Consider the following 22900-nt stretch of genomic DNA (forward strand, 5'->3'; position numbering starts at 1 on the left):
TTTGTAGTCTTTGTTCCAATTTTTAAATTATTTAATGAGGGTGGGGGGGAGAACATGTTTTGGACAAACAAGAGAGTAAGAGGCTTGAGATTCCCTTTGTATTGGAGAGGGTCGGCTCTTCTTTCTGTGTGGGACGGGGTCTTACGACTTCCCGTGCTGGGACAGCATGGCTCCTGGCTGACCTCCCATAGTGGGCAGGGAGGTACTTGCTGTGTCTTCTATTCCCCGGTATTTTTAATTCAGAAAAGTGAGTGGAGCAGGCACTTATGTTGGTAACAACAAGATATGAAGTGAGTAGAAAAGTGCCAGAAGACAATAGAGAATAAAAAATTTTTTTTTCGCGGCGGTGGTGGGGTTTGAACCTGCGACCTTATTGGTACGACAACTCCGCCTGGCAGGTGAGAGCGTGGCTCTACCGTGTGAGCTATCCACGAACACAAAAATATTCGTTTCAAACCCAAAGTCATTTCTAGATCCCTCTCTCACCCACTTCTTGAGATCGCCGATTCGTTCACCACCATCGCGAAGTAATTTTGACCAGCAGTTAAGCTTAATAGCCAATATTCTCATCACAAACATATAACATAGAAACGATTGAGACATTGAGTATGCTCCGGTGTATGGGGTGAATTTTTAATTCAGAAAAGTGAGTGGAGCAGGCACTTATGTTGGTAACAACAAGATATGAAGTGAGTAGAAAAGTGCCAGAAGACAATAGAGAATAAAAAATTTTTTTCGCGGCGGTGGTGGGGTTTGAACCTGCGACCTTATTGGTACGACAACTCCGCCTTGCAGGTGAGAGCGTGGCTCTACCGTGTGAGCTATCCACGAACACAAAAATATTCGTTTCAAACCCAAAGTCATTTCATTGTTACCAACATAAGTGCCTGCTCCACTCACTTTTCTGAATTAAAAATTCACCCCATACACCGGAGCATACTCAATGTCTCAATCGTTTCTATGTTATATGTTTGCGATGAGAATATTGGCTATTAAGCTTAACTGCTGGTCAAAATTACTTCGCGATGGTGGTGAACGAATCGGCGATCTCAAGAAGTGGGTGAGAGAGGGATCTAGAAATGACTTTGGGTTTGAAACGAATATTTTTGTGTTCGTGGATAGCTCACACGGTAGAGCCACGCTCTCACCTGCCAGGCGGAGTTGTCGTACCAATAAGGTCGCAGGTTCAAACCCCACCACAGCCGCGAAAAAAAAAAAATAAATAAAAATTTTTATTCTCTATTGTCTTCTGGCACTTTTCTACTCACTTCATATCTTGTTGTTACCAACATAAGTGCCTGCTCCACTCACTTTTCTGAATTAAAAATTCACCCCATACACCGGAGCATACTCAATGTCTCAATCGTTTCTATGTTATATGTTTGTGATGAGAATATTGGCTATTAAGCTTAACTGCTGGTCAAAATTACTTCGCGATGGTGGTGAACGAATCGGCGATCTCAAGAAGTGGGTGAGAGAGGGATCTAGAAATGACTTTGGGTTTGAAACGAATATTTTTGTGTTCGTGGATAGCTCACACGGTAGAGCCACGCTCTCACCTGCCAGGCGGAGTTGTCGTACCAATAAGGTCGCAGGTTCAAACCCCACCACCGCCGCGAAAAAAATTTTTTATTCTCTATTGTCTTCTGGCACTTTTCTACTCACTTCTATCCCCCGGTATTTGTTTTCCAATTGCTTTCTGTCTTTGTCTTGGACTGAGATTACTTGGTTTTGTCCTGACCTTGGCTGGGAGGGAAACAGTTAAAAATATAGTTATAGTTTTGAGAGATGTTTGCTTGTAAATCATCTCTCTGTTATGATTTGTTTTTGTTTTTTGCATATGATATGTACACATTTGAGTGTATTCCTCTTTGTGGGATCTTGTGCCGGTGTATAGGTGAGACTTTAAGGTGATCTCAAACAGTACACTGATAGTGTGCTCTTGGAATCTACATGTTCCCTATTTGTACCATTCGCCTTTGTCTTACTTTTTCCTCAAGTCCTTTTAATTGTACATCTAAAATGTTTTACTATCCAATTTTCACCCTTTTTACTGGCACTGATGTGATCTAAATGTGTTTCAAGCACTGTAAAAACCCTTATAAACAAACTTTCCGTGCTGGTACAGGGTGGCTCAGCGGTTTGGTCTTTGCTTCGTACCCGAAAGGTACTGAGTCCTGCCCATCCCGTTGTGTGGCCTTGAGCAAGTCACCTAGCCTTAGCTCACTTTGAGGCCTGGGTTATCCCAGTCTTCCCTTGGAATAGATCCTATAGAAACATTTCCCCTTAGGGATAGCTAAAGGGAATTTATTATTATAAAAATGCAGTGGGTGGAATTCTCCTTTGGGTGAGTGAAATATTGGTCGACATTTGGCAAATAGATTCATCTTTAATCATTTGTCCTTTCTGGGTGGGGTTCCTGGCCTCCCATAGCGGGTAGGGAGGTACTCACTGCGTCTTCTTCTATCCCCCTGTATCTGTTTTCCAATTGCTTTCTGTCTTTGTCTTGGAATGAGATTACTAGGTTTTGTCCTGACCCCTGCCAGAGTCCTTGGCTGGGAGGGAAACAGTTGAATCTATAGTAATAGTGTTTTGGGAGATGTTCTTTTTTCCTTGTAAATCATCTGTTGGTACTGTTAGTTTTTATTGTTAACATTTGAGTGTATCCCTTTTAGTTGGGACCTGTGCTTGTGTCTGGATGAGACTTTTAGGGTTTTTTTCTTGGGCAAGATTATTAACCCCCAATTTGCTCACTTGGACAACATGGGTGATTCCTGTTGACATCAGACATCTTGTTTGATGAATTATCTATATTCCTTGATGAATTATCTATATTAATATTCCTTCATGGAATGACTAGGCGATATCTTATGATTATGATGTCGTGATGGAAGGGCATAATTTTAATTTTTTTAAAAAAGAATGTTTAAATGACCTGTGGATCCAGGACTCTAGTCCATAAAATTAATAAATAAAATTCCCTTTATTCATCCCAGAGGGGAAATTTGTGTCTTGGGTCTATTAATTCCAAGGGAAGACTAGAATAACCCAGGCGGGTGGTTGGATGGGAGCATCACCCTTGAATCATATACCTATGATGTTCGCATGGGTGTACGATCCGATAGTGATGTCGTTTCTTCTTCTCTTTACTAGACTATCCTGCTTCTTTGGTTTGTGATTGTATTTTTGACAGGGGATATTTTTTTTCTGTAAATCTTCTGCCTGTTTGTTCTTGGTTATTTATAATTTAGCTTATGATATCTTTAGGTTATGATTTTGATTTACATTTGTACTATTTTTGTTAGATTGCTTGTTTTTTTGTTTCAGCGGTCTCTCATATAACCTCAATTGTGTTGGAAGAGACCTAAAGCAACAAACAAACAAAAGAATAACCCAGGCATCAGCCCCAGTGCAGTGTCTCAAATTGAGCTAGGTAAATTGCTCAAGGTCACACAGCGCAGCGGCGAGTGATCGAACTCGGTACATTTCTTCAGGTACAAAGCAAAGACCGTACCACTGAGCCACGCTGCCCCCCTCCCATAGTTATAGTTGAATCGTTCAAAAAGGCTCTTAACTCGCATTCTCTCATCAAACTCAGGTGTAAAATAGACTAGAGCCTGGATCTACAGGTCCTAAAACACACACAAAAAAAGATTTGCAGCTATGTGGTCTAGTGGTGTGACACTGATACTCGCTTTCGGATCGGAAGGTCCTGAGTTCGAGCCTCGCTCAGCACATAGTCGAGACCTTGGAGAAGGCTCTTTACTCACGTTCTCTCGGGTGTAAAATGAGTACCTGGACAGCGGTGTCTCTGTCCAAAAACAAAAAATTGTAATCTTGTCTAACAGTAACAGGCGCCCAAACTGTTAAATTTTGCAGTTGGCTAGGGACCCCACTTTCGTTTTTTTTTCTTTGGGCAAGATTATTACCCCCCCCAATTTGCTCACTTGTACTACATATGTGATTTCTGTTGACATCAGACATCTTTTTTTATTTTAAACTTAATTTAATTTTATTATCTACATTCCTTTGAGGAATACCTAGGCGACGATATCTTATGCATATATGATGTCGTAGTGGGGGTGGAGGGGCATAATTTATTTCTTGACTCAAACTATGTGGTGTACTGTCTAGATGTCTTTCAGCGACATATTGGAATATTTGACATAGCATAGATGTCTTTCAGTGACATATTGGAACACTTGACATAGCATAGATGTCTTTCAGCGACATATTGGAACACTTGACATAGCATAGATGTCTTTCAGTGACATATTGGAACATTTGACATAGCATAGATGTCTTTCAGTGACATATTGGAACACTTGACATAGCATAGATGTCTTTCAGCGACATATTGGAATACTTGACATAGCATAGATGTCTTTCAGTGACATATTGGAACACTTGACATAGCATAGATGTCTTTCAGTGACATATTGGAACATTTGACATAGCATAGATGTCTTTCAGTGACATATTGGAACACTTGACATAGCATAGATGTCTTTCAGTGCCATATTGGAACACTTGACATAGCATAGATGTCTTTCAGTGACATATTGGAACACTTGACATAACATAGATGTCTTTCAGTGACATATTGGAACACTTGACATAGCATAGATGTCTTTCAGTGACATATTGGAACACTTGACATAGCATAGATAGATGTCTTTCAGTGACATATTGGAACACTTGACATAGCATAGATGTCTTTCAGTGACATATTGGAACACTTGACATAGCATAGATGTCTTTCAGTGACATATTGGAACATTTGACATAGCATAGATGTCTTTCAGTGACATATTGGAACACTTGACATTACATAAATAATTATATTGTTTGTTTTTAAGGGTTTTACAGCGCTTGCAACACATTAAGGTCATATCAGGGCCAGTAAAAAGGAATAAAATGGGATAGTAAAAAGTTGTGGAATTACAATTAAAGCACCCAAGAAAAGGTAAGACAAAGGGGAATTGGTTCAAATAGGAAATAGATATAGATTCCAAGAATACACTATCAAGGTATTTAGAGATCACCTAAAAGTCTCACCCAGACACAAGCACAGGTCCCCACTAAAAGGAATACACTCAAATATTTTACAAATCATATATAATATAAAGAAAACATAATACAGTGCATAACAGAGAGATGATTTACAAGGAAAAAAATATCATCTCCCAAAACTAACTATATATTCGACTTTCCCTCTCAGCAAGGGCATCCGGCCAGGACCAGGACAAAACCTAGTATTCTCATTCCAAGACAAAGACAGAAAGCAAGTTGGAAAACAGATAAAAGGGGATAGAAGTAGAAGACAAAGTAAGTACCTCCCTGCCCACTATGGGAGGTCAGGAACCCCACCCAGAAATAATTATCAAAATGTGATTTATTTCGTCTTTCACAAAAGCAAGAAAAAAAAACAAACAAAAAAAAAGAAAACAGATGAGTGAACAAGAATAAAGCAATGTGTTATTAAAATGTAATATTTATTGCACATAACAATAACAATGCTATTTCTCACTCCATTATTTCTCTCGTGAAGCTTGGTGGTAAGTAAAGATATGAAAAAGTGTGTATGAAACACTGGTATTGATGACCCTTTGCAATAGGTCACTATTTTGGTTTGTATCTAAAGTTTTCTGACAACTTAATTGGTAGTCCACTCATCTCACATAAAAACGGAACTTGTTTCAGTTCTGATTTTTTTTCTGACTTTTTGTCCATCAAGCAATGAATGGGTCGCAGGGTCTATTGGAATTGGATAGAAGAAAGTACTTTTGAGATAGTATCCTATTCAAAAGGTAGCAAGCAATTGTAACAGCCTTTTTTACCAATATGCTAAACGAGATAAATTCTTTCTCTATATGTGTATCATGGCTCGGAGGACTACTTTGACGAATATCTGCTACTATCTTACAACATGTAATTGTAATATGAGGTCTGATCTACTACTTCTAACCCTGGGCCTATTTCTAGCTTTCATGACAGGTAATTAAATAATACATTGCATAAAGTTAAGCTCTCGTCTTTCATTCTCTAATTCTCATTCTAACAAGTATTCTCAATACGTTTCAACAGTCATGACGTCACTTCCCTCGTAATGACGCCTGGTAACTTAGTAACTGGCTCTAAACTATCGGAACAATGGCGGATGCCCTTATGAAATGTTTCTCCAACGAGCATAAAAGCGTATCCAGAGGAAAAAAACAAACATTATAAATCTGATCATGTTTTGACTTTTACACATTCTGATCACAAGATAATAAAAAGTAAAGATTTTCTTTGTTTAGAACTATGATGGGCGACGTGACATCAGACTATTGAATCCAATTGAGAAGAAAAAAAAAGCTGGTAACATAGAGTCAAACCATAGATAATAACAGAAAATGAAGTGATTAGAAAAGTGCCAGAAGACAATAGAGAATAAAAACTTAGCGGCGATGGGGGCTCGAACCCGTAACCTTACAGATATGACAGCTCCGCCTGGCCATGAGAGGGACACTAAGCATCGACACCTTCCACCACTTGGAATGGTGTCGACTGCATAGCGGCCCCTTTCACGGCCAGGCAGAGCTGTCGTATCAGTGTGGTTGTGGGTTCGATCCCCCATTGCTGCGAAATGTTTATTCTCTGTTGTCTTCTGGCACTTTTCTCATCACTTCATTTTCTGTTATAATCAATATAAGTTCCTGCTCCACTCACTTTTCTGAGTTAAACCACAGTCTTCGTAAACTGTGAAAACTGACACTACCCAAAAGATTTATACACATGGCAACGAGCAACAACAGAATATAATCAGTGAGTTGTGAGTGCAATAGCACAGCCAATGGGACAAGTCTGTTAGCTTAAAAGCGCAACTAACAACAATTCACTTTTCACTTTCTTTTGGTGATCATCGTCTTGTACTGTCACATACATTTTTAAAAATGTGTCAATGTATTAACTAATAAGAGGCTATGGTTAAACTCAATTTCTTTATAATTGAAATGCAAGAAAATTTCAATCTCAATTGAATTCTTTTTAGTGATTTAAATACTTAAAAGATTCTTTGATGCTTATATATTTTTCAGTTCTATATACATCAGGGTCACAAAACAAAATGTAATGCTGTGTTCAAGATAACCAAAAATTTGGTTGAAAAATATTTGAGCATAGTAAAAAAGAATTTTTGTTTTAATTGTTTTTCTTTTCTCTCTTCTTCTTTTTCAAGAAAGCACACATAAATGATTCAAAAATGAATGCACAAGATATATATCATACATTTTAATAAATAAGCATAGGTTGTATAGAAGATACAAAGAATCGAGGTGTAGTTGGAACGTGAAGAATTGAGATGTTAAATTACAATATGTTTTATGCTTAAGTTAATAATTATCACGACAGACTATGACTACGATTTAAAATTTTCACAATAAGAATGTTTGTCAAATCATATCTTGTCATTACATAGATTGAAAATCAATTTTAACTTAAATAAAGAGAAATTTGCTTTCATTAGAAAAAGCCAGATATGGAAAACAAGTTTAATCTATTAAATCGATTAATCACGCAACATATGTTGTTGTATGAAACCGGACTCAGTATGTGACTGACAAATTCTGTAAAAACAGGTTTCTTATGCATGTCAAAAATGATATAAAATCTAAATTTGAAACATATCTCTATTTTAGAAGAGATCCCAGCTTTACAAGCAAGGAACTTGAATCAGAATCTTTTCTACTTGACAGTTGTTTTGTTTCGTCTTTTTTTTTTTTTTGGGGGGGGGGGGGGGGGGGAATCCTTTTCACACAACAATGATGGGGCAGTTGGATCTAATTCAGACCAAGCAGAAACAACTTTGTGAAAGAGTAGCTTCCTTGTTTTGTTTGTTTTTAAGGGTTTTACGGCGCTTGCAACACATTAAGGTCATATCAGCGCCAGTAAAAAGGAAGAAAATGGGATAGTAAAAAGTTCTAGAATTACAATTAAGGAAACCAAGAGAAAATAAGACAAAGGGGGAACTAGGAACAAATAGATGTAGATTCCAAGAGCATACCTTCAATGTACTTAGTTTGAGATCACCTATAAGTCTCATCCGGACACAAGCACAAAATCCAACAAGGAGGAATACACTCAAATGCTTACATTATACATTAAAAATAAATAAGATAATACATGACAGAGAGATGATTTACAAGGAAAAAAATATCATCTCCCAAAAAAATATCTATGCATTTGACTGTTTCCCTCCCAGCTAGGACTCCGGCCAGGGCCAAGACAAAACCAAGTAATCTCATTCCAAGACAAAGACAGAAAGCATGTTGGAAAACAGATATAAGGGGATAGAAGACACAGTATGTACCTCCCTGCCCACTATGGGAGGTCAGGATCCCCACCCAGGTAGCTTCCTTCTTAGACAGGAGCAAGCAATAATAATTACCAGTGACCTAACTTAAGCTCCAAGGATTTGTTTGTGTTTTTAAAAATAATTATAAATGTGTGTGTATATATATATAAGTATCTTTCAAATTCAATTCAATGTAAATATCTCGTCTGTATGACCCTGCAGTTTCGATGTTTTACAATACAAGACCCTCGTAACGATCAGCAATGTCTGAATTCTCCAAGGCGTGTTGTAAATGTTCCAGAGTGTTCTTGAAATGTTTATTGATTTGTTCTGTCTCCTCGTTTGATTCCACGTTGGGTAAAAGCTCTCTGATCTTGGAGATAATCTGGTTTAAAACTTGAACTGATATCTGAAATAGATTGATTAAAGAAGAAAAAAAAATAGATTCTGGCATGGCAGTATTTTGCATTGCTTGCAGCCACAAAAAATTGCAAAATATTACTGATTTGCATTGCGGCCGCAAAATCTGCAATTTTTAAAGCAAATTTTAGAGATTTTGTGAAGAAAAAAAAAAAAAGATGAATTTATTTTTTTCTTTTAATTTGATAGCTCGTGTAGAATGTGAAAGATAATTAATCAAGTGTAGTTTCTTTTTACTATCTCATTTTCTTCCTTTTTGCTGGCGCTGATATGACCTTACATTTGTTGCAAACGCCACGAAACTCATAAAAACAAATAAATACCTTTCTCTTCCATGAACTATTTATGGGTTTTTAGGAAAATTAATAGCAAATATTTGCACGTTTGAAAACCCTTTTCTTTTTTTTTTTTCAATTGGTACAAAAGCATTTTGTCTCAATATTAGAAATAATCAGGATATGCCTCACATTCTTTGAAAAATGTGAGGCCGACTGAGAAAAACTAGGTAGATGTGGCAAGATTCGATTCGAGATATGAGCCAAAATCGAAGATAAAGTGTTTCCCATAGCAACACATTTTAATAAGAAAAAAATTCATAACTTTGGTTCTAATAGACATAGAAAGAAAATTTAAAGTGGTAAATGATCAGAAAGATGTAGTTCTACACCACTGCATACATAACTCAATTTATGAAATTTGCGCATCTTTCCGGGTTTTCTCAGCCAGCCACATATATGATGCCGTGTTAGAGTTTAATAGAACCCTGCCTGTAAAGGGTTACACCATCATACATACCTGTTCACATCCCTTCTCAAAGAAAAAAATGTAATGGTTTAGGACCTCGACAAACAGCTGTACTTGTACCGAGCTGTCCATGCATTGGTTGGCAATCTTCACACCTTTCTTTAGACAGTCTGTGACTCTCTTGGATTCACGAAGCTGTAGGATAAGGATAAGAAGCAAAATAAAAATTCAGCTTACTCGTGTGTATAAAATGACATAAAAAAAAAGGAGTCCTTCAAAGCCTATGGACCATCTAAAAAAATCAATCTTCCTCGACTGAGAATCGTTTGTTTTTGTTTTTAAGGGTTTTACGGCGCTTGCAACACATTAAGGTCATATGCCAGTAAAAAGGAAGAAAATGGGATAGTAAAAAGTTCTAGAATTACAATTAAAGCACCCAAGAAAAGGTAAGACAAAGGGGAATTCGTTCAAATAGGAAAAACAGATGTAGATTCCAAGAGCACACTATCAAAGTACTTAGTTTGAGATCACCTAAAAGTCTCATCCAGACACAAACACAGGTTCCTACTAAGAGGAATACACTAAAAAGTTTACAAATCATAAATAATATGTAAACAAACATAATACATTACATAACAGAGAGATGATTTACAAGGAAAAAAATATAATCTCCCAAAACTAACTTTACATTCGACTGTTTCCCTCTCAGCCAGGGTATCTGGCCAGGACCAGGACAAAACCAAGTAATCTCATTCCAAGACAAAGACAGAAAGCAAGTTGGAAAACAGATATTGGGGGATAGAAGACACAGTAAGAACTTCCCTGCCCAATATGGGAGGTCAGGAACCCCACCTAGGACTGGGGATCGAACCTTAGACTGATTTTTTGGGGATATTTTTTTCTTGTATTTTTCATTCTTGCTTTGTCTGGCACCTTTTCATGCACACTTTTTCAGACCTTTATTTCTAAAGAACACATTCTGGTATCAAAATTTTATTTCATATAACTTCACATGAACATAAAGGTTGAGCCTGCACATGACAAGCAAGACTTATTGAGGGCATTCTTTTGTGCTGATACTCTCACAATATCCATCACTGCCAACAGTTAGGTACTCAGTCACACCTGAATCTCAAAAAACAGCTCGTCTTCAAATGTTAAAGCCCACTATTCCAACATACTTTCCTTTAACCTATAACAAATATTTTGAAATATTTTTTTAAAATTTACATCATTTGCAATTATCAACAAATTAATGTAGAAATTTTTTATTTATAAGATAAATAATTATTTTAAATATTGGTGATTTTTTTTCAAGTTTGACCATACTTAAGGTGCACATTAAATGAACAGGGCACTCACCTCCTCTCCGCTAGCCTGTGACTTTCCAGACCAGAATAAATGAGAACTGACGGACACGCCCCGACACTGATCTGGTTTCTTCAATAACTTAGAGGCAGCCAAAGCGCACTGCGTGAACAACGGCTCCTGGTTCTCCTCACCGAAACAACTCATTTGTTCCAACGTTCCAATGATGAGGGTGATGGCTGCCAGCTGGGCCTTGCTGTCGCTGATCTCGTCTTCGTATATGGAAAAGGCCTGTAGAGAAATTACAGACAAAATGAGCATGACACAAAGGCATGGTATAAACGTTTCTAGTTCTAGCACTAATGATTAAGGGGGTTCTGATAGATCAGTTGGTAGAAGCTATGTGGTCTAGTGATATGACACTCGCTTTCGAATCGGAAGGACCTGGGGTCGAGCCTCGCTTGACGCATGGTTGAGTCCTTGGAAAAGACTCTTTGCTCACATTCTCTCACCGTACTCAGGTGTAAAATGATACCTGGCTGCCAACAGCATTGTCTCTATCGGAAAAAAAATTGTAATATCGCCTAACAGGCGTTATGTCTCATTCTGCATGTTATGTGTTGCTGTTGGTCAGGGACCCTTTGTAAAGTGCTTTGAACACATTAAGTGGATATTTCACCATATAAAACCTCTTGTATTTTTTAGAGCATTTTTGATCCCCGGAGAAGTTGAATTTTTTTTTCTGACCGCCACTGTCCATCCAGCACTGATTGGGGCAGCTGAATCTTATTAGATCTGATGGAAAGTACTTTGCCATAGACAAGCATCCGATCCATAGGGTAGCAAGCAACATTGTCCTTTAATGTAACAGACACTGGAATAAACTCCGGTTTCATGGGCATTATGGCTCTTAAAGACTATATATGATAACTAAATAAAAATTGAACATTTCAAGCATAAAATCTTTGTCAATCTTTCATGGATAACAAACACAAAACCTGCCTTCCTTTCATTACAAAAAATCCAAATTTTCAAAAGGAAAAAAAATATATATATCAATCTCAGCTAGATGATATTTGTTTTTGTTTTTAAGGGTTTTAAGGCGCTTGCAACACATTTAGGTTATATCAGCGCCAGTAAAAAGGAAGAAAATGGGATAGTAAAAAGTTCTAGAATTACAATTAAAGCACCCAAGAGAAAGTAAGACATAGGGGAACTGGGAACAAATAGGGATCAGATGAAGATTCCAAGAGCATACCACCAATGAATTTAGTTTGAGATCACCTATAAGTCTCATACAGACACAAGTACAAAATCCAACAAAGAGGAATACACTCAAATGCTTATATTATACATTCAAAATAAAAATAATAATACATAACAGAGAGATGATTTACAAGGGAAAAAATATCATCTCCCAAAACAATAACTATGCATTTGACGGTTTCCCTCCCAGCCAGGACTCCGACGAGGGCCAGGAAAAAACCAAGTAATCTCATTCCAAGACAAAGACAGAAAGCATGTTGGAAAACAGATATAAGGGGATAGAAGACACAGTATGTACCCCCCTGCCCGCTATGGGAGGTCAGGATCCCCACCCAGGGGGATAGAAGACACAGTATGTACCCCCCTGCCCGCTATGGGAGGTCAGGATCCCCAACCAGGGGGATAGAAGACACAGTATGTACCCCCCTGCCCGCTATGGGAGGTCAGGATCCCCACCCAGTAGATGACATTTGTTCCATTTCTTTTAAAGTTTAAAACCAGGTAAAACTGGTAAGGAAAATAGAACCATTTTTCATAAATTTCATAAAAAATACAACCCAATCAAAAATCTAATTCTGGATTATTTTTTTTTTAATCGGTCTGTTCTACAATATCTGGGTTTGTCAGATAAAAAAACAAAAACAAAAAACAAACGCTGGGTTTGTCAGAAAAAAAAACAAAAACAAAAAACAAATGAACAACTAATGCAAAAACATAAACACACTACACACACACAAATTGTTAATAAGTTCATGTATCTATCTTTTCGTTTTGTTCACAAATTTAATCATGCATCCCATCCAGAGGGTAGCAAGCAATTGTTATTGCTCCAGTCAACTGCTTGCTTCCAGGTATATATATATTCTCCAACAAAGTTATTAGGACCGATTGTCACCTTACCTGAGACAGAAATTCGTAGGCGACCGTCTCAGAATTTTCAAATCCAATCTGGCCAGCCACCAAAGACCCTTGAAGGAAAAGACGGAGTGGAATTTCTGATTGCTCAGCTTTGATCAAAGCTCCAATGGTTTGATGGCAGAACTGGAAGATCTTCTGACACTTCTTCTCCCAGTTGTCATCCTGCAGAAAGAAGAAAATAAAATCGGAAGGTCCTGGGTTCAAGCCTCGCTTGGCACATAGTTGAGCCATTGGAGAAGGCTCTTTACTCACTATATATATGTGCGACTTTGTGGCCTAGTGGTATGACACTCGCTTTCAGATAGGAAGGTCCTGGGTTCGAGCCTCACGCTCAGCGAATAGTTGAGCCCTTGGAGAAGGCTCTTTACTCACATTCTCTCACCGTACTCAGGTGTAAAATGAGTACCTGACCGTTTAACAGCGTTGTCTCTGTCTGAAAAAGTTGTAATATCACCTAACATGCGGCATGTCCTGACCTACATGTTAAATGTTGCTGTTGGCCAGGGACCCCTTGTAAAGCGCTTTGAACATGTTTAGTGGATATTGTTCTATATGAAAATTCAATTTAATTTAATTTAAACTATTATGTGACGCTTTGAACCCGAAGGCAAAAAACAAAAAGATTATCAAATTAAAGTTTTGGGGTGAGATATTTCCAGGTTTCAAGTCCAGCAACTCTTTAAGGTCTAAGACCTATCAGGCGATTTCCACTTAATACAAGCTGGACACAAAGCACTGACTAATCTTACACTTCCCAGTGAAGGGAACTTAAGAGCAGCTTTATAATAATCCGTGAGATTGTTTCAAAAAAGAGTGGATGGAATATGAAAAAAGCTAGTGTAATGTAATGTAATGATCAGATGATGAGGAATCAATTATTTTTTAACAGTGAACATTGATAAAGATCAGCACTTGGTTGATTCATAATCATGATGGATACAAATACAATGACAATGAGATAAAAAGTCATGTGACCCACTTGTAAATAAATAAAATAAATTAAAATTCCCTCTATAGGGAAAATTTGTCTCTAGGGTCTATTCAAAGGGAAGACTGGAATAACCCAGGCATCAGCAGCAGTGCAGCACCGCAAATTGAGCTAGGGCGAGGTGACTTGCTCAAGGCCACACAGTGCAGCGACGGGTGATCGAACTCGGTACCTTTCGGGTATGAAGCAAAGACCGTACCACTGAGCCACGCTGCCCCTTGGCCCTATCATATACTATAATATTATGGGATATGGTATATATACAGTCACATGCTCTAATTTGAACACCTCCGTTCCTAGTATTTTGTCCAGATTACAAAGACATCCAGATAGTGAAATCAGTCCCTAAAGTGTACAAAGAAAAAAAAAGAAGGAAAAAAAACTGTCCCTGGGCAACCTGTCCGGATAATGGAGACAACCGACTGTGAAGTTCCGGATTAGAGAGACCGGATTGTATCAAGAATCATACCTCTTCTTGCAGCTGTTTGTAACGGAATGCCAATTTATAAGCAGCAAAGACGATGGGAGGAAGAGTAAATTTGATTCTCTTGTCACCGCCAGCACCAAAGTGTTTCCTGGCTGTGTTCAGGATCTGTTGATTTATATAACAATTCAGACATTACCAGACCTGTCAATCTTAAACTTTAAACATTCATAGTTTTCATTAAGAAACAAAAAAAAAGAGGTTACTAAAAGACTTTTAGCAATTTCCCCTAAATAGGATTTTATTTGTTTCTTGTTTCTTTAAAAGGGTTATATGGCGTTTGCAATATATTTAGGTCATATTAGCGCCAGTAAAAAAGAAGAAAATGGGATAATAAAAAGAATTAAAGCACCCAAGAAAAAGGAAGATAAAGGGGAATTAGTAAAATAGGAAACATGTAGATTCCAAGAGCGCACTATCAGTGTACTTAGTTTGAGATCACCTAAAAGTCTCATCCGGACACAAGTACTAAGAGGAATAGACTCAAATGTTTACAAATCATACATAACATGAAACAAAACATAATACAGTGCATAAGAGAGAGATGATTTACAAGAAAAAGAATATCATCTTCAAAAACTAACCTTACATTTGACTGTTTCCCTCTCTGTCAGGGTATCCGGCCAGGGCCAGGACAAAACCAAGTAATCTCATTCCAAGGCAAAGACAGAGAGCAAGTTGGAAAACAGATATAGGGGGATAGAAGACACAGCAAGTACCTCCCTGCCCACTATGGGAAGTCAGGAACCACACCCAGATATAGGGGGATAAAAGACACAATAAGTACCCTCCTGCCCACTTTGGGAAGTCAGGAACCACACCCAGATATAGGGGGATAAAAGACACAATAAGTACCCTCCTGCCCACTATGGGAAGTCAGGAACCACACCCAGATATAGGGGGATAAAAGACACAATAAGTACCCTCCTGCCCACTATGGGAAGTCAGGAACCACACCCAGATATAGGGGGATAAAAGACACAATAAGTACCCTCCTGCCCACTATGGGAAGTCAGGAACCACACCCAGATATAGGGGGATAAAAGACACAATAAGTACCCTCCTGCCCACTTTGGGAAGTCAGGAACCACACCCAGATATAGGGGGATAAAAGACACAATAAGTACCCTCCTGTCCACTTTGGGAAGTCAGGAACCCTACCCAGATATAGGGGGATAAAAGACACAATAAGTACCCTCCTGCCCACTTTGGGAAGTCAGGAACCCTACCCAGATATAGGGGGATAAAAGACACAATAAGTACCCTCCTGCCCACTTTGGGAAGTCAGGAACCACACCCAGATATAGGGGGATAAAAGACACAATAAGTACCCTCCTGCCCACTTTGGGAAGTCAGGAACCACACCCAGATATAGGGGGATAAAAGACACAATAAGTACCCTCCTGCCCACTTTGGGAAGTCAGGAACCACACCCAGATATAGGGGGATAAAAGACACAATAAGTACCCTCCTGTCCACTTTGGGAAGTCAGGAACCACACCCAGATATAGGGGGATAAAAGACACAATAAGTACCCTCCTGCCCACTTGGGAAGTCAGGAACCACACCCAGATATAGGGGGATAAAAGACACAATAAGTACCCTCCTGCCCACTTTGGGAAGTCAGGAACCACACCCAGATATAGGGGGATAAAAGACACAATAAGTACCCTCCTGCCCACTTTGGGAAGTCAGGAACCACACCCAGATATAGGGGGATAAAAGACACAATAAGTACCCTCCTGCCCACTTTGGGAAGTCAGGAACCACACCCAGATATAGGGGGATAAAAGACACAATAAGTACCCTCCTGCCCACTTTGGGAAGTCAGGAACCCTACCCAGATATAGGGGGATAAAAGACACAATAAGTACCCTCCTGCCCACTTTGGGAAGTCAGGAACCACACCCAGATATAGGGGGATAAAAGACACAATAAGTACCCTCCTGCCCACTTTGGGAAGTCAGGAACCACACCCAGATATAGGGGGATAAAAGACACAATAAGTACCCTCCTGCCCACTATGGGAAGTCAGGAACCACACCCAGATATAGGGGGATAAAAGACACAATAAGTACCCTCCTGCCCACTTTGGGAAGTCAGGAACCACACCCAGATATAGGGGGATAAAAGACACAATAAGTACCCTCCTGCCCACTTTGGGAAGTCAGGAACCACACCCAGATATAGGGGGATAAAAGACACAATAAGTACCCTCCTGCCCACTATGGGAAGTCAGGAACCCTACCCAGATATAGGGGGATAAAAGACACAATAAGTACCCTCCTGCCTACTTTGGGAAGTCAGGAACCACACCCAGATATAGGGGGATAAAAGACACAATAAGTACCCTCCTGCCTACTTTGGGAAGTCAGGAACCACACCCAGATATAGGGGGATAAAAGACACAATAAGTACCCTCCTGCCCACTTTGGGAAGTCAGGAACCACACCCAGATATAGGGGGATAAAAGACACAATAAGTACCCTCCTGCCCACTATGGGAAGTCAGGAACCACACCCAGATATAGGGGGATAAAAGACACAATAAGTACCCTCCTGCCCACTTTGGGAAGTCAGGAACCACACCCAGATATAGGGGGATAAAAGACACAATAAGTACCCTCCTGCCTACTATGGGAAGTCAGGAACCACACCCCGCTAAATAGGATTAATAATGTTTCAAAGACCTGGATTTAAACAGTCTGACACAAAACTTTCCTCTTCAATTAGTTGTATTGAATCAAAGATGTATATACATATAGAAATGGACAATAACATTCCTGCTATCCTTTTTTCAGAAAACTACTCTAATGAAAAATGTTAATGTTGCTGCTCGAAGTTCGAAGAAATATATAACAACATGAAAGCTTCAATTTAATATCAGAAAACATAAAACAGACGTTTCAGGTTTCCCCTTTATCAACAAAACAGGATGAATGAAAGAAACACTACAGCCAAATGAGATAATGTGGTAGTAGTGTTTCTTTAATCCTGTTTTGTGGATAAAGGGGAAGCCTGAAACATCCATTTTATCTGTTTTTGTATATATTAAATTGAAGCTTACATTCAATTTCACATTGTTATTTATCTCTAATGAAAAAGTACACTCTGCAAGAACAATCGGTAGACTACGTTGCCCATTCACTATGGAACGTACAGTAAGCCAGAAACAAATTCTACAAATAAATTAAAATCGAATCTCACCAAAAACTGTTGATTGGGATCGTCTGAGTGTAACAAATGAATAAACCTTCCCATCAACCCTTGCTCCTCAGCAAAATCTTCAGGGTCTTCTTCTCCTTCCTCTGGTTGGTCGTTTTGGTCCTGAACTAAACAGTTGACAATGTTTAAAATGGAATCCACCTGTTGAGCAAAGAGAGAAAAGAAAACATGAAATTACCAGACAAAATTTAGAAAAAAATTCACAACTTGGGTTCTAATACACATAAAAAAAAAAAATTTTAAGTGGTAAATGATCAGAAAGATGTGGTCTACACCGCTGTAACATAATCAATTTATGAAATATGCGCATCTTCAGGTTCTCTACCCAGCAACTATCCCACTCTCCTGCAAAGAAAGATGTGAACATTTTCTCCAGATTGTCCTGTCACCTTAAGAAGTGATGGCCTCTCAGTCTCAACCTTCCTCCATGGTTCTCTCATTCTTCCTCCTGGACTCTAGCTCGATACTTAGCAATTCCCCCCCCCCCCCCCCACCCCACCTCCTCACCTGGTCTCTCTCTCCTTCCTCACAGCCTCATTCTCCGACCCCCCCACCCCCCCCCCCCCCCTACTGTTTCTTTTGATACAGCTCATTCAGACATTATTGCGTTATTGAGGGGGGGGGGGGGGGGGATCCAATAGCTCAGTTGGAAGAGCGCTCACTTCATATGCAAAGGAATCAGGATTGATCACAACATTTTTTTTTATGACCCCCTGCCCCCCATAGCAGTGAAAAGGTAGCTGGGTCTGTAACATCTGGCAGAAAGCACTTTGCAATTGACTAAAGTCCAGCTCCAGCTCCATGGGCCTTATGGCCCAGACTGAATCCATTTATTTTACATAAATCATGCACTAGTGCCAGTTGACAATGTTCACAATGGTCACAGCAACAACAAAAAACACACACAAAAAAACTTACATTTTCCTGTGCTGGCATCATAGTTTCGTTATCCAGGGCATTGTTGATGATGTGACAGCTCATCAGTTGTCTCCCCTTGTAGTCAAAGTACTCAAACAGAGGTCCAAAGTGCTGGAGCTCCAGGACAGTCAGAATGTTGTTGTAGGTATCCACGGGGATCTTCATGAGTCGCATCAGCTCTTTGGACACTGGGCTACCATGAGCCACACTAGAAACAGACAAATGAAAGCATTTGGAGTTGTGAAGGTGAAAAAATGGCTCAACTATTCATTTAATGTGCAATTTAAGTATGGTAATGTAAATGTTGCTGCTCGAAGAAATAAATAATATGAAATTGAATGTAAGCTTCAATTTATATTATCAAAGGAATGTTTCAGGTTTCCCCTTTATCAACAAAACAGGATGAATGAAACACTACAGATGAATGAGATAATGTTTTGTTTATTCATCGTAACAACGCCACTACCAAATTATCTCATTCATCTGTAGGGTTTCATTCATCCTGTTTTGTTGATAAAGGGGAAACCCGAAACATTCATTTGATCTGTTCTTGTAATACAATTGAAGCTGACATTCAATTTCATATTATTTATACCTTAAGTATGGTAAACTTGAAAAAAAAATCACTACTATTTTTAAAAAAATGATTGATCTTATCAATAAAAAGTTAAAAACTAGAGGTGCCTAAATGAGCCAGTAAAATGGAGAGTAAGATAAAGTGAGTAAATGTATCTCATGTGTTGTTCCCTTATATACGAGTCACATTTACTCACTTTATCTTTCTCTCCAATAAAAAATTGCTACATTAACTTGTTGATAATTGCATATAATACAATTTTTTTTAATGCTTCAAAGACATTTCTTTACAATTTTAAACTTTTTAACAGCAAGGTTTCTTTGAAATCTTAATACTGCCCATTAGTTTTCTGGTTATTACGGCATGGTTAATCTAACTTTTCCCTTTGAACATTACAACAGAGAATGCAACTACACTTCTATAACAATAACTGGAAATGCACAGCTGTTACTCCTCTCATGGTGAAAACAGCAAGATGACAGTGATGTCAGGTTAGTGATAAAGTAGACCCTTAGAGCCATGTGCGGCTATGTGGTCCAGTGGTATGACACTCGCTTTTGGATCAGAAGGTCTAGGGTTCGAGCCTTGCTTGGCGCATAGTTGAGTCCTTGGAGAAGGCTCTTTATTCGCATTCTCTCACCGTAATCAGATGTAAAAATAATACCTGGTCGTTAACAGCATTGTCTCTGTCAAGAAAAAAAAAAGTAATATCACCTGACTGACGTCGTGTCCCGTCCTAAACGTTTAAATGTTGCTGTTGGACAGGGACCCCTTGTAACGCACTTTGAGCACGTTTCGTGGATATTGCGCTATATAAAAGCTCAATTTTTTCATAAGGTCTATGGGGCCTCAGTATATTCCCCGTTTCCATAGCATTAAAACGGGAAGAAATCTTTTTTGCACATGAGAACACTTACTGGTCCAAGTTGAGTCTGTTGAAAATTTCCTCTGTGGTCTCGAGGACTCTGTCCACATACTCCACCTTGTCAGGGTAACACTTGAGGGCCAGGTTGATCAGGGCCACTTGCAGGGACACGATGTCTTCAGGGGGCATGTCTGGACGATTCTGGAATGGCCGATGGCCAATACATTTAGTATAAAAGATTAACTTTTTCAGCGCTGAAGCTATATTCGCATTTCCATCACAAAATGGCTGACACCTGATTGAGGCACCATGAGAATGACAAGCTAAGACAAAGCGACAATCGAATTCGGCGCAAAATATCAATTAAAATCCCCCCCCCCCCCCCCTCAGGGCCAACTGAATGTTCTGATGAAAGAAATGATACCATTGGTTCAATTTATATTCCTTTTGTAGAAAGTAGGATTGGATTACATTATTGCTTTTGCTTTCCAAGACCGGCCCCACTGTGCAGCAATTGGCCAGTAGAACAGATTCTGCTCCGGCTGCACAGTGCGGCCAATGGCACTGAAAGAATTAAGCATATTTTAATAGATTCAAATTCGAAGGTTTAATTTTAGTCAATTGCCAAAAAAAAAACCCCAAAAAAACATTTAACTTATTTTACAAATCGAAACAGGTAAAATCAATAATAAACCAAAGCAAACAAAAATAAAATAGATAAATAAATAAATATACAGTCCACTCCGGATAATCGCAATGCAGTTTAATCGCAACATTTCACAAGAAAAGGAATTAATTCTATATAAAAGTCATTGGTCAATTGCAACAAAAATATTTCAATTAATCACAACAAATTTTCGACCTCGACAGAGGGAGATCATTCCATATTGTTGGTCCAAATTTTATGAGAGACCTATCACCAAAGTATTTAAGTTTAACTTAAGGAGATACTAACCATTTTAAGTCGTAAGATCTAAAATTTCTCAGAGAAGTTTATGGTATGTTATTCTCATCAAACCCAAAGCATGGTACAGATGGAGAGAAAAAATATTATTTAGCAAAAAGTCTGACAATCTAAATTTATTACAGGGATCATCATAAATATTTTTATTTTTAATAGAAAACATTTACCTGAATCACTTGTGAGATTTGTTGTGAGAAAATGTCAAACAGCAGAATCTCAGGTGGGATGCCAGACCCCTCTTCACTTTGAGCGTAAGAAGCCAGTCTGAAACAAATAAACAAACAAACAAAAAAGATCCTTTTTCAATCATTTGACATCTTTTTCAGTGGAGAATGAGGTTGATCCAATTCGGTAAGAATTATCATCTTTCACATTTTTTATAGAAAATGATTTTTTTTAAAAAATCAGTACTGATAGTGATCAAAAAGTAAAAAAAGGAGGAAAATTTTGAATGATTGACTTTACGCCCCATTTTCCTTGAATTAAACCCCCAACTTTTAAAGCAATTGAGATGATGAACTATTATTGATACTCTAGCCAACTTTTGAAGAGTGGGAAACTACACCTCTTCGTTCCACCAGTAAATTGATTGGGGGGGAAACGTAATTTTTTAAAAGAAGGTAATTCCTTCTCCGACTCCAAAATCGCAGATTTTTGATGTTTCAGGTTTCCACTTTAAAAAAAAAAAATGGTTAAACATGTATGAAAATGGAAAAAAATTTTGAAAGAAATCCAGTAATCAATGCACACTGTTGTTCTTACCTGTCAATTAGGGATATGATGATGTTTTTGACATTGACATTGGGATGGAGTTCGGCACAAGCACGGAGAAATGAGCTCAAGGATTGCAAATGAAACTCGTCCGGGAATACCTAGGTAAGGAAAAAAAATCAGAAATCACTGGATAATTATTTTTTGTTCTATCAAACACCAAATCTTTGAAGCCTCAAATTGTTTTGGTTTTACTCAATTCCATTATTACTGTGGCTCCCTCTGAGTAATTTCTCACTTATTCCTTTAACAATGGACAAAATATGTTGCAAGTAAAAATATAACCCGTTATCTCCTTCCCCAGACATTCTAAGCTCAGTTTGCAAGGAAATCTATTTTGTATCAATTTGATTTAACGAAATAATAATGGTATAAATTTATAGTGCGCCAAACATCCCTTCATCAGGAGGGCTCTGGGCGCAAAAACATAGATTAACTTAATCATTAAGCCCTAACACAGTACACGAACAACGCTAATTATACACATAATCAAAAGAAAGCCTGTCGGAATAAGAATGTCTTCAATCGACGCTTGAATTCCTCTAGTGAAGTCGAAGAAACATTCATATTCCGCTTCATAAATGAATTCATAAAAAAATAAAATATTCCCTTTATTCACCCCAAGGGGTAATTTTTCTTTAGGGTCTATTCAAAGGGAATTCATATTCCGCTTCATAAATGAATTCATAAAAAAAAATAAAAAATTCCCTTTATTCACCCCCAAGGGGTAATTTTTCTTTAGGGTCTATTCAAAGGGAAGACTGGAATTTCCCAAGCATTAGCCACAGCTCAACACTGCAAAATGAGCTAGGGTGAGGTGACTTGCTCAAGGCAGCAACAGGGATGGAAATTGAACTCGCTACCCTCTGGGTATGAATCGAAAACCATACTGCTGTGCCAAGCTGCTCCCACATCATCATATCGCAATATAATTTTTTTCATTAACTCACTCAACCCTAACACCGACTATATCCGTAGTGTACCCGGGTTACTTTTACCCCATGCCTATTTATTACATTTTTCAGAGACAAATTATAGGCGTAGTATCAAAGCTAGTGTTTTTAGTTTTTGCATGTTAATGACAGAGTTGAATAAAACTATCTATGCACAAGCTCATT

At 38.4% G+C, this 22900-nt stretch overlaps 1 protein-coding gene across 2 annotated transcripts in view; it reads right to left on the reverse strand.

Moving 5' to 3' along the window:
* Positions 1–5474: 5474 nt before the first annotated feature.
* LOC144976641 (vacuolar protein sorting-associated protein 35-like) overlaps positions 5475–22900 on the reverse strand; it is a 28593-nt gene continuing 11167 nt past the window's right edge. For both annotated transcript variants that reach the window (XM_078920941.1, XM_078920942.1), the window contains exons 8-17: positions 21774–21883; positions 21179–21275; positions 20100–20248; positions 18606–18813; positions 17670–17828; positions 14449–14571; positions 12974–13153; positions 10862–11098; positions 9551–9694; positions 5475–8744 (exon numbers count right to left, since the gene is read on the reverse strand). In XM_078920941.1, coding sequence (XP_078777067.1) covers positions 8568–8744; positions 9551–9694; positions 10862–11098; positions 12974–13153; positions 14449–14571; positions 17670–17828; positions 18606–18813; positions 20100–20248; positions 21179–21275; positions 21774–21883 — 1584 coding nt within the window. In that variant the 3' untranslated portion in view covers positions 5475–8567. The remainder of the gene's footprint in view (positions 8745–9550; positions 9695–10861; positions 11099–12973; positions 13154–14448; positions 14572–17669; positions 17829–18605; positions 18814–20099; positions 20249–21178; positions 21276–21773; positions 21884–22900) is intronic.

The sequence above is a fragment of the Berghia stephanieae genome, chromosome 7 (genome assembly GCF_034508935.2).
Source record: "Berghia stephanieae isolate SIO BIC M18660-M18661 chromosome 7, UCSD_Bste_1.3, whole genome shotgun sequence".
In the NCBI taxonomy this organism is placed as follows: domain Eukaryota; kingdom Metazoa; phylum Mollusca; class Gastropoda; order Nudibranchia; family Aeolidiidae; genus Berghia; species Berghia stephanieae.